The 11,712-nt window shown below is 45.5% G+C and overlaps 2 protein-coding genes across 3 annotated transcripts in view; one reads left to right on the top strand and one right to left on the bottom strand.

Annotated features, from left to right (window-relative positions):
• Window positions 1–1,794: 1,794 nt before the first annotated feature.
• LOC119456111 (ATP-binding cassette sub-family G member 1) overlaps window positions 1,795–11,712 on the bottom strand; it is a 41,227-nt gene continuing 31,309 nt past the window's right edge. For both annotated transcript variants that reach the window (XM_037717714.2, XM_037717713.2), the window contains 3 exons: window positions 11,595–11,695; window positions 4,983–5,138; window positions 1,795–2,366 (listed from right to left, as the gene is read on the bottom strand). In XM_037717714.2, the coding sequence (XP_037573642.1) occupies window positions 2,019–2,366; window positions 4,983–5,138; window positions 11,595–11,695 (605 nt within the window). In that variant the 3' untranslated portion in view covers window positions 1,795–2,018. The remainder of the gene's footprint in view (window positions 2,367–4,982; window positions 5,139–11,594; window positions 11,696–11,712) is intronic.
• Window positions 6,958–11,712, top strand: part of LOC119456114 (uncharacterized) — a 99,796-nt gene continuing 95,041 nt past the window's right edge. Inside the window, exon 1 of the mRNA XM_049669551.1 lies at window positions 6,958–7,811. The gene's annotated coding sequence lies outside the window, so the exon portion shown is untranslated. The remainder of the gene's footprint in view (window positions 7,812–11,712) is intronic.

Genomic DNA, 11,712 nt, shown 5'->3' with positions numbered 1-11,712 from the left:
GCTAGGACAGCAAAAAATGCCACGTCGAAAAAAAAAAAAAAACTGAAAGCTGGCGGTTCTTTCAGGACTTTGCTTAATTATTATTATTTTTGTAGGCTTGTCTTACGAATGGGCTAACAATAATATTAAGCGTAGAGGGCCGGAAACATTACTTGAGAGACGTCTTGAACGTAAATAGCTCAGCCGCGGTGAGGACTTTGGATGCACAGCCATTTTGGAAGCTCCGGCTATACATGCTAATATTATACACTATACATTAAGGAGCACACATAACAGCAAGACAATCGAAAGCCGGTACAGGTCGAGTGCTTAGCCAACTTTTTTATTAGAAAGCATGGAATTCATTGAATGCAGGTAGGTAACGCACGGGCCTAGAACAAAAAGCGCACGTAGAAAGTGAAAATGAAAAAAAAAAGCAAGAAGAAGAAAATGTATTTGATTCATGCCGTGCTGTCTTCTACAGCATCCGATTCGGTGGACTCACGTTTCCCGAATTTGCACTTCCAGCGCTTGCTGTAAAAACTCGCACACTGCTTCGAGCCTTTGCTCTGAAGCAACGCGGTGACATATCCTGCTTGTATATGTTAAAGTAGCTGTATTATGCATCAAATTAGACCAGGTTAGCACCAACAGTGCCAAGAGTGACTTTAAAGCTTGACAGATCATTCTGCTACTCCATAGCAATTATTTTCTTTGACCTGAAACATGAAGTATTATTGAAATTCCAACTATGAGGGGGGGGGGGGGGGGGGAGGAGACAAATAATTTCTGGTCGGTAGTTTCAGAGACGCAGCGTGTTAACTTTTTTTTTGTTAGTGTACGCGTGAACCGAAGAAAGCCTATACCTCTTGCGCAGACTGTGCTGTGTAGCTGTTAAGTACTTATTTCACTGCTTTTCTCAGAATGCCTTTATGTGAAATGTCTACCGCCCAACCGCGCGTGTACGCACGCACGCACAGCCGGTAATACAGCGTGCGCGCTGTATTACCGGCTGCGAGATTTAATTCTAGTTTCGGATGACTTCAGAAGGTCGCATGATCAGATTAGAAAATTTGTGTTGATGGTGTGTTGATTCGGTGCTAGCAGCCTTGACCGAGTCTTTAGCATTGTTTGGCTGTTAGCGTTCCTCTCAGTTACGCCCCTGACGCCATCTTGAAGGTGAAAAGGGTCGCAGAAGCTCACAGCCAGTAGCTGTTGGGTAGCGCAGGCCTTGTGGCACCAAGAAAATCGATTACTCTGTAGTGTTTCGTAATAAAATATTGCCCAGACAGCTTGGTTGTTGAATGTGCCACTCGAAAGCGCTCATCAAGGCCATAAATGGCTTCTCAGGGTTCTCACTCATCCAGTCATCATGGCCTACGCCTGCTGGAAAAACTCAACCGCCTAAATTGACTTTGAACGCTGGCAGCGCTTATTTCGCTTTGTCTGAGATGATACTTGGCCATAAACATTTGTCTCCTCTCAAAAGGAAATGATTTGGTGGCATTTTTGAAGGTGGCAATCTACGGGTCTGGTGGGCGAGTAATCTGCTCTGGGCGATCTGGTTGGCGAGTAATAGGTTACTACCATTGCTTACGACTTTATCTACTGCGCCAGACTGGCAGTTGATACCCTGGAATAAATGTGCTAGATAGGTGACAGAGAGTTTGGTGAGGATGACGCTAAGCGCCTAGAAAAATAGAATGAGGTTGCTAATTGTATGAGGCGACTCGAAGCTGCGTCCTCAATACTCAAATGCCTCGCGCACTATATGTAAGGAGAGATGAAGTAAAAATGAGGCTCAGTAAAAATGAGTAAAAGTGTAGCCTTTAATGCACAACTGCTTTCCGCTCGGTGCTCCGACTTCCGTCAGGAATTAAGAAAACAGTGAGTAGTGTGTCTCATGTAAGAGTTATCACAGTAATACACAATAGTGAGCCGTTTCTGCGGTCGTCTCGCTTGGGTCGTCAGAATTCTGAATGGATGAGTGTGGGCATCTACGTATCTGCTCGCCGCGCGAACATCTTGCGAGGAGAGAACTACTTCTTCAGTCGGAGACGCCACCGGAGAATGACGTAAGCGATGGTCTTGTACATGGCGTCCATGGCGAGCAAGATACAAAACTTCAATGGTAGCCAGGCGTCCTCAGCGCCCGTCTCCGCGAGGACTTGCTCGGGGTCGGCGAAGAAGCAGAACGTGTCTTCGTCGCAGTGCAATTCGGCCCGTCCGCTGCCGTACAATGCGTACAGTATGCCTTGAAGCGCATGGTGGAGGTGGGACAACTGGGTTACCCAGGCCACCGCTGGGTGGAGCAGCTTTGGAGGCATAAAGTAACCGCTGAACAGGAACGATGGTGACGCAGCTGGGAGCGCCACAAAGAGAGCCGTCTGAAAGTGCAGTCGGAAATTTGGCCTGCATGAGTACATTATCAAGGAATTGGAAGGTGCGCGTTGCAACATTCTTCCGTTTGTTTTACGCAGAAGTGTTAACTCAGGAGACCGCCATTCAAAGACTGTGACAGTGTTCAAACAGCGCAATCCGACAGGCACACTGCATGTGCCAGGGAGGGATCCAGAAATGGGAAGAAGGGGGGGGCTCATGGTTCGCTCAATTTTGTCAATGCCGAAGCGCCGGCATGTCTCAGAAGGGGGGCTCATAATGGGCCTTGAGACCCAACTCCCCTATGGATCTGCCAGTGGCATGTGCTAAGCTTACCATTTAGAAATACAAGAGATACAATGTGTGCTTGCTCTGAGGAGCACTTGACCGAGCTAATTCTAAAAAAAAATTATATAAATCAAGAAAGAAACGAGGCTTTTCTCGCACAATGAGCCTGCCATTCTTACAGACTTCATTTATTAAATAAACAGAGTGGTAGGTACTGTTTAAACTTATGATCTGAACGTTAAAATGTTTTGAGTGTGTCGACATTCAATTTAAGGTCCTAAAGATGGGCTCAATCTGCGGAAAGTCGCAAATGTTGGCGCTAACGCTTTCCTAGATCAAGCATGACTTTTAAACAAGTCGAAAACATGTAGAGATACATTCAGCGTTGTTTTGAGTAGTAAAATTACCCGGAGTTTGATGTATCGATATAAGAGCTCCTATAATAATTATTATATGCTTCGTTGTACATTCCCCCACCTGTGCACCTATTCATAATGGGCGTACTGCAAATTTTCGCAAAAGGAATATTTTATCATATGTTTTACGTCAACAACAATTATACGGCTGCACTCTTGGTCTTGTTCAACAAAAGTTCCGCTAAGGAAGTGGAACATCAAACAGATAGCCTTGAGCGTCGGCTCTTCCTTCGGTCGCTGAACTTCTCGCCGCTGTTACTGCATGTCATTCTTATCCTCGTCCCACATATGTTTCGCTAAGTAAGTGGAACATTTTAATCTCGTCCACATAAATTCCACCGAACAAGCGGTACATTTTTTGCAAAAATGTCCCACTCACTTAGTGAAACTTTATGTGGAACGAGATTAGGACTGTATGGCTGAACGTAGGCCACACACGTTCGTGTCCTAGATATTTCCACAAATAGTTGTGGACAATTAGTGTGCGTAGATAGTACCGTGAAGTACTTGTGTCAACAGTATAGGGGGTGATAATTTTTAAAATTTTTTATTCTGAATTTTTAAAAAATCACCTTTTGCAGATAACACATTTCTAGTCCTTGGACTTGATTATTCAGAGCAGGACATTACTTGCACAAAAAATCGAAACACATTTTCAACTAATCAACAAAAAATCACAAATAAACTCTTAATTAATTACCTTGCGGCACATATAGCAATTTAAGAATTGTACCCGGTGAGCTTGCAAGGCGTATCCACTTGTAACGAATTTCCAGAATGACACTAGGTTGGACATCATAATGAGCTTATATATATATGTCCATTGCAGGACGAAGGCCTCTCCCTGCGATCTCCAATTATCTCTGTCTTGCTCTAGCTGATTCCAACTTGCACCTGTAAATTGGCTAACTTCATCAGCCCACCTAGTTTTCTTCCGTCCTCGACTGCGCGTCCCTTCTCTTGGTATGCATTCTGTAACTCTAATGGTCCACCGGTTATCCATCCTACGCATTACATGGCCTGCCCAGCTCCATTTTTCCCTCTTAATGTCTGCTAGAATATCGGCTATCCCCGTTTATCCTTTGATATACACCGCTCTCTTCCTGTCTCTTAACGTTAGGTCTAACATGTTTCGTTGCATCGCTCTTTGTGCGGTTCTTAACTTGTTCTGGAGCTTCTTAGTTAACCTCCAAGTTTTTGCCCCATTCGTTAGCACCGGTAGAATGCAGTGATTGTACACTTTCCTTTCAACGACAGTGGTAAGCTCCCAGTCAGGATTTGGTAATGCCTGCCGTATGCACTCCATCCCAATTTTATTCTTCTGTAAATTTCTCTCTCGAGATCAGGATCCCCCGTGAGTAGGTAATTGACCTAGATAGACGTACTCCTTTACGGACTCTAGAGGCTGACTGGCGATCCTGAATCCTTGTTCCCTTGCCAGGCTATTGAACATTATCTTATCTTCTGCATATTCATCTTCAACCCCACTTTTACACTTTCTCGGTTAAGGACCTCAATCGTTTGTTGTAATTCGTCTCCATTGTTGCTGAATAGGACAATGTCATCTGCAAAGCGAAGGTTGCTGAGATATTCGCCGCTGATCCTCACTCCGAAGCCTTCCCAGTCTAAGAGGTTGAACACTTCTTCTAACCATGCAGTGAATAGCATTGGAGAGATTGTGTCTCCTTGGCTGAAGGCTTTCTTGATATGTATTTTCCCACTTTTCTTGTGGAGAATTGAGATTGCCGTGCAGTCTTATAGATGTTTGCCAATGTGTTCACGAATGCTTTGTATACGCCTTGATTACGCACTGTGTCCATGACTGTTGGTATCTATGCTGAATCGGCTGTGCTTGATTAATGACGATCTTTAGAGATAAGAAAATGCGTGCGCTAGACAGAAGCTGACCCTTCTGCTCACCTGAGCGCTGGTCGAGGCTGACACGACGAGAGCTAATCCCTGAGTCGTTGAGCACGTTTGAAGACACAAAAGCACCACGGAGGCGAGTCGCCACAATTCAGCCGGTTGCGATGTGGCCCAGTAGACGGCAACAACCATCGCAGTTGGCCCGAGTAGCTGCAAGAAAGTATACATACTGTTACATGTACTGACATTCATACTAGAACAATAGGTGCTGATACGGCGGATGACATGTACAAACTCTACCTTTCGAAAGGAAATGTCCTCTATAGTTGTTATGCGCATGCTTTATTGCTGATTTTCAATAAATAAGCAAAGAAGCGATTCACCAAGATTGTTTCTGTACGTTTTGCTTCTTTGACCAGGTTGCGCACTAAGAAAACTCCGCAGATATACGACTACAAGCAATCTCTCTGATTGTCACCTGCGTTGTACTAGTGAGAGTGCCAATACAAATAAATTTTATATATTTTGTTGAACGGACTAACAGGCTAGGAGGTATGTGCGACGTGGAAACAAACACTTTAGTAGGAGGGAGCATAGGAGGGAACAGAACGGGCCCTGAACTGTTCATTCGTAGAGCGAAGTCACAAAGATACAACATATGCGCAGGCCGGCAGCATTCACGTTATAAACCTCACCACATTGAGTCAAGCAGTTGAAACTTGTTTCCGAAGACATATACAGACATATCGCCAATGCAATTCGTGCCTGTTCTAACACATAAAAAGCCTCCAAGAATTCTCGTGTTAACTTGTCAGTGCTTCTGCCCAGTATCTTTATCTCACTAAGCAGTCGCTCAAAAGCGTAGGCAATGCGATGTGCAGGTAAGTGCGCATTGTATTTGTTCTTTAATAACAGTTCATGCTCCAATGCTCGGTCGTTGACATAACGTCCAGTTTGACCTGCATAGCTCTTCGCACACGATAGTGGTATTTCACAACCGGCGGAAAGCAACCACTAGTATTGTTTTCGAATGTGGCGCCACCCTCGCCGCGGCCGGCTGTTAAACAAGATATAAATGATAAAATTGCATAAACTAAAATGCTTCAATTGTGCTAGCTGTTGCAGCGCTTTAATAACGAATACAATAATAAAATAAAAAAATTTATTGCGTGAAGAAAACGAAAGCGCTTTCTCTTCCTCTCACATGATTTCGTCTGTTTCTTCTGACATGACTACCAAGGCCGAATCAAACGAGTCGCGAAGCTTCGGGCGAAAAGCGGTCCGGTCACCAACACCAGCAAGGGCGGATATGGGAGCAGCGATTGAAGCGTGACTAGGTGAGGAGGGAAGAAATATTGCTAAATAAAAATCGTTTTTTTTAATTAAGGACAAGACTCTACTTAAATATGTTGAAGAAAATGAAATCTCGAATTAATTTTATATACATCTGGAAAAGAAAAGTGTATAATCATTTCATTCTACCGGTACTAACATATGGGCAGAAACTTGGAGGTTAACAAAGAAGCTCGAGAACAAGTTAAGGAACGCACAAGAGCGATGGAACGAAAAATGGTAGGCCTAACGTTAAGAGACAGGAAGAGAGCGGTGTGGATCAGAGAGCAAACGGGGATAGCCGATATTATAGTTGACATTAAGAGGAAGAAATGGAGCTGGGCAGGCCATGTAATGCGTAGGATGGATAACCCGGTGGACCATTAGAGTTACAGAATGCATACCAAGAGAAGGGAAGCGCAGTCGAGGACGGCAGAAAACTAGGTGGGGTGATGAAGTTAGGCAATTTGCAGGCGCAAGTTGGAATCAGCTAGCGCAAAACAGAGGTAATTGGAAATCGCAGGGAGAGGCCTTCGTCCTGCAGTGGACATAAATATAGGCTGATGATGATAATGATGACATCTGGCCAATGAAGAAAATCATTCTTTCACTCTATAATTAGACATTATTATCTATTGTTTAGCGCCCGCTAAAAAAAGTGTGTTCACGCCGCTATCAGTTGCAATGAAATGCAGCTCTTGCAGAATCCAGAAAGATGCGCTCGTAAAGTTCACCTTTTACTATACGCCCCCTTCATATGTTGTGTTGTTTTGCTCGTCAACGTTTGTCTGAGTTCTAGTCAAAAGTAGTGAGTTACGACCGCAAGATTATTTTTCACTTAACTGCCATCGTGTGGCTGCTCTGGCCGACGGGCTCGGCATTCGCTGATGCGAGAAGCATTCAACACCGAAAGCCTTCCTCGTGCCGCAAAGAACCAGTGCGCCATGGGTGCGATTGTGACACCCGTACGGCTGGCCTTTCCCTGCGTCGCCTTGCGCGCTAGAAGCTCGCAACGACCATCGCGTCGAATTCCGAGACAGGTCAAAATACTGCCCTAATGACAGGCCACCAAAATAAATTCGCGCCTTTGAAACTGAAATGACGTCACTTCTTTTTTTTTAACGTGTATGACGTCATTTTATTAATTTTTTTTCCCGCTGGAAGTGTTTCCTTGTCACACAGATGGCGCTAAGCCCCATAAACCGACCGCCATGTTTTGAACGTATGGGCGTAGCTTCTATGGAAGCTTCGCTACCAGGTATATTTGACTGGTCTGTGACGGTGACGACTGACGGCTGCTAAGCCCAGCTCATGCTTGGTGTGAGTGTTGTTGAGTGTTGTGCGCATATTCCTTGACCTTGGTGATGATTTTTGCTTGTACTGGAAGGCCGTCCATGTGAAACTTCGGAACCATGCTCGTTAGCGGGGTGTGACGAAGCGACTGAGACAGACAAACTAGGATCAAATGACGAGATGGCTGTGTCTGGGAATCGCAACGCTTGTGCGGCTCTGTGGTGTACGCAGATTCTTTAGATCCCCCAAAGATCGCAGGTAAGCGATATTTTGTTCTGCAAGCGTTTGACGTTTGGTATCCAAGCATTGCTTGGTACAGAAACCATGAACGAACTGGACTAGCTTTGAGCCTCGGCTTGGTGAAAGCTTAGTTTAACGTACAGTACGTTCTATGAGTCTGCATTATCGAAAAAGGGTAAAAACAGCACAAAAAACGGACGACACACAGAAGCAATAACTTCGCTCCAGGCCCGGTGACTGACAACTGAAGGTTCTTTGCGTTAACTTTATTTTTGCTTGGCGTTTAAATAATTTTGCGAACCTACGCTGACGTGCGTGACCGAAAATAGCAGGTTGGTTAACAGACAATGCGATGCTCGCGTTAATTCATTACTGTGTCTCAAGGAAAGCAGTGAGCTTGCAACGATTCTCTATCGTCAGGAATTAAAGCACACGCTACCAGCATTGCGTTAGCGCTTTTTGTTTTCTAAGATGTGGTTATTCACAGATAGAAAAAAAAAGTACAGTGACGTTTTACTTCGTGAACGCGGATGACGCGCAAGCGTATGGGTGCTATAGAGCACATGAAGCTATCTGCCCTCGGGGAGCTCAGACGGTCCGCATCACAGATCGCTTTCAAGATAGGCCTCGCGCGGCCGCGCCTTACACAGCAGCCGCCGGAGTAGAACGTTTCAGCGCTCACTTTCTTCGCGACTTCAAACTTCTCATCGCCGACTTCACTGGCGGTGGGCTATATACGCTAAGAAAATCCGCCTGAAAATGACCAAGAATGCTGGCCTGCAAGCGTTGTAGCGATTCGTGAAACCAGAGATGCCCAAGCTCTTGGGAAGCCAGGTCCGGCTCTAGGGCGTGGCGTGTGTTAGATGGTTCGTCAGTGTTCAAAACGTTAAAACAAATAAAGTTGCAGTTTTGCCCAAAAAGGCGAAGCATCGATTGCGATAGTAAATTAGCAGACAACTATACGAAGTAAGAATGCTAGTCTTATTGGCCGTACAAACTCGTAAACATTCGCTTACTAACTAAATTACCAAGAGCGGTGTCACGCGCGCACAGGCAAACAAACACATGTCACTTCATGAGCGCGGACACTCACTGTCAAAACGCTGGCGTGAGAAAGAGCGGCAGCAACAGCGAGCGAATTCACATTCGGGCTGCCTCTTGCTTTAGCATTAACAGTAGCATTAATAGTAATTCTAAGCAGCGAGAACACAGCGCACACGAAGCTATGAGCCCTCAGCGCACCTAGACTCTGTACCATCGCAGACCGCTTTCAAGATAAGGCTCGTGCGGCTTCGTTGTTCAGAATAGAAAGGGCACCAAGTAATAAGTGATCAGCTTCGTCCAAGGACGCAAGCCTGCTTTGGTGCCGTACGTCCACAAGTTATTCGACAACCTTAAAATAGTCGCAAATAAGTACCATGTACCAGTTGTTTTCTCGGTGCCATGCAAGTTAGATGGGATGTGGCCGCGCGTGAGCCGCGTTGACAACAAGCGCGGATGCCAGAATAGGCACACTAGACGTTACGCAAAATGTGTGACCGACATTGTATATGAAATAGCGTTATCGTGTGGCGAAGACCTGTGTAGGCCAATCTGAAATCTGTGCAAATGGCCGATCACGAGAGCGTGAATTATCATCGAAGGACAAAAGCACTTGGTAGCGTATAGTGTAAGGGCGCGGGATCGGATCCCAGCCGCATTTCGGTGGGGGCGAAATGCAAATGCGCCCGTGTACCGTGCATTGGGTGCACGTTAAAAAAAAAAAAAAAAACCCAGGTGGTCAAAATTAATTCGGAGTCAGCAACTACAACATGCCTCATAATCAGATCGTAGTTTTGGCCCGTAAAACCCTAGATTTTTAACAGCGAAGCTGTTTAAGCTATCTGTAAAACCGTGCTCGTCGATCGAAAAAGCGTCGCCTGCTCCTACTCCGCCAAGCTCCGCCCACCTGCCTAGACACTGCGCGCAACTGTGCCCGCGGCGGGTTTGTGACGTTGGCAACGACGTCACTACGCACCACCTGCTCTCCACTCCGCTAAGATCCGCCCACTTGTCTAGACACTGCACTCGCCTAACCGGAGCCCCGTTTGGCGGGAGCCGAGCCTGGTAACAACCAAAGTACGCGACTTGCGTGCGCTTTGCAACGTCTTCCGGAAAGCCATGCGGTAACAGATGTGGAGGTGGAGCTTGGTCGTGACGTCAGTGATAGTATAAAGCTCGGTGTCATCGCGCTATGCCGGCAGTTGTCAATACTTGTCATGTCCGGAGCGTGTGCTGTGCCTTTTCTTCGCCGTGGGTAGACCTAAACGAACTCCGCAAGAAGAGGCCGCGTATAAAGAGCGATAGATTTGGTAGTGCTAGGTGTCGATCAGCTCTGCTGTTTCTTTAGCCTTGCGCCACTAGTGAAAGCTACGCTAATTTTTTTTAAAGACAATGCGCACTTACCTGCGCATTGCATTGCCTGTAAGTGTGAGCCACTGCTTCATGAGAAGTAGTGACACTTTGGCACGATAATTGTTGGAGACTTTCCATATTAAGAAAACAGGCACGCACTGCGTTCGCGATACGCCTTTTATCTCTTCGGAAACGAGTTACAACTGTTTGACACAACGCTGTGACTCTTTTGACGAGACTACTGCGCGCCTACGCATATATCCTGTTCTTGTGACTTTGCTCTTCAAATAAACAGTTAGTTCAGCGCCAGCTTTGTTCCTTCCTACTACCTCCTACTAAAGTCTTTGTTTCCACATCGTGCTAGTATGTACCCTCTAGACTTCAGCTAACCCGCCCCGCAACATACTCTGCTCGACTAACAGGTTTAGAGTTTGTATGTGTGGAATAGCTTACATTCATGCGTTTAACTAAAATATGAATTTTCTGAAGCTTCGTATTTTGAGCCATGTCCATGTCGTTTTCTTTTTTCGCAGCAAGTACGATAAGTGGAGCTATTACAGCACTGGATTTATAGCGTTAGCTTTAATGCCACAATGGACCGGCACCTGAATTCTGGCACAGTTCAGCAGTGAAAGTCTCACCCACGTATTCAGAAATGCTCCTCAACTTGAAGACCATGCTTGGCTTAGTCAAAATAATTCCCGACTCGAACGCGCTGAAGAAAACGCAGCGAGCGTCTTGGGGACGTTCGCGCCAGGATCACGTATTGAAGTTAGGACGAATTTCTGAATACGGGGTTTAGGCTCTAGTACACGGGGATCAGATGCCACTGGCGAGCTACTAGATGTACGCGACTACTTTAGTGATTGCAGGGTCACCCGATAATTTAATATCACAAACAGGGCGCAGTTAGGTCCTTGGCAGCAGCAGAAGCGTTACTGGGCGTGGGGTCACCGACATTGAATTCGCACATGAATAAAATGTGAATTCCATCTTTATTTGTCAGTATTGCTATAGTCCACCACTGTTGTATCAAGTGTCTCTATCTATTGCGCATAATTTTAGTAACGATGAGAATAATTTGAATTTGGTTTTTGACATGGAAGCAATGAAAATATGCTAGCTCTACTAACCAAAAAGGAATCAAATAGGAAAATACAAGGGGATAAATGCAATTTCCTAAATGTGACGACGACGACAACAGCAACAACAACGGCTTGTTGTCGTCTCGGCCGTTGTAATATTCTTGTGGCACAACAACGACAACTACGACAATGACAACTACCACAGCAACAACAACAACTCGTGTTCTGGCTCCATATACTTGAACGCGTGTGGAAAGAACGTTGTCATAAACGGAGACGATAAACTGGGAAACTGGTTAACAATAGCGCAAAATGCACTTACCATGAAGGGGACCTCAGTCAACACTCTGGCGATGTAATACATCCCAGGCTTGTACCAACAATTTCGGTTCTCGCGCAGCAATACACTCAGTTCAGTTGGAACTGTGATGAAGAAATAA

The sequence above is a fragment of the Dermacentor silvarum genome, chromosome 6 (assembly GCF_013339745.2).
Source record: "Dermacentor silvarum isolate Dsil-2018 chromosome 6, BIME_Dsil_1.4, whole genome shotgun sequence".
Taxonomy (NCBI): domain Eukaryota; kingdom Metazoa; phylum Arthropoda; class Arachnida; order Ixodida; family Ixodidae; genus Dermacentor; species Dermacentor silvarum.
The sequence above is the reverse complement of the archived record's forward strand: the minus strand, read 5'-3'. Positions and strand labels throughout refer to the sequence as shown.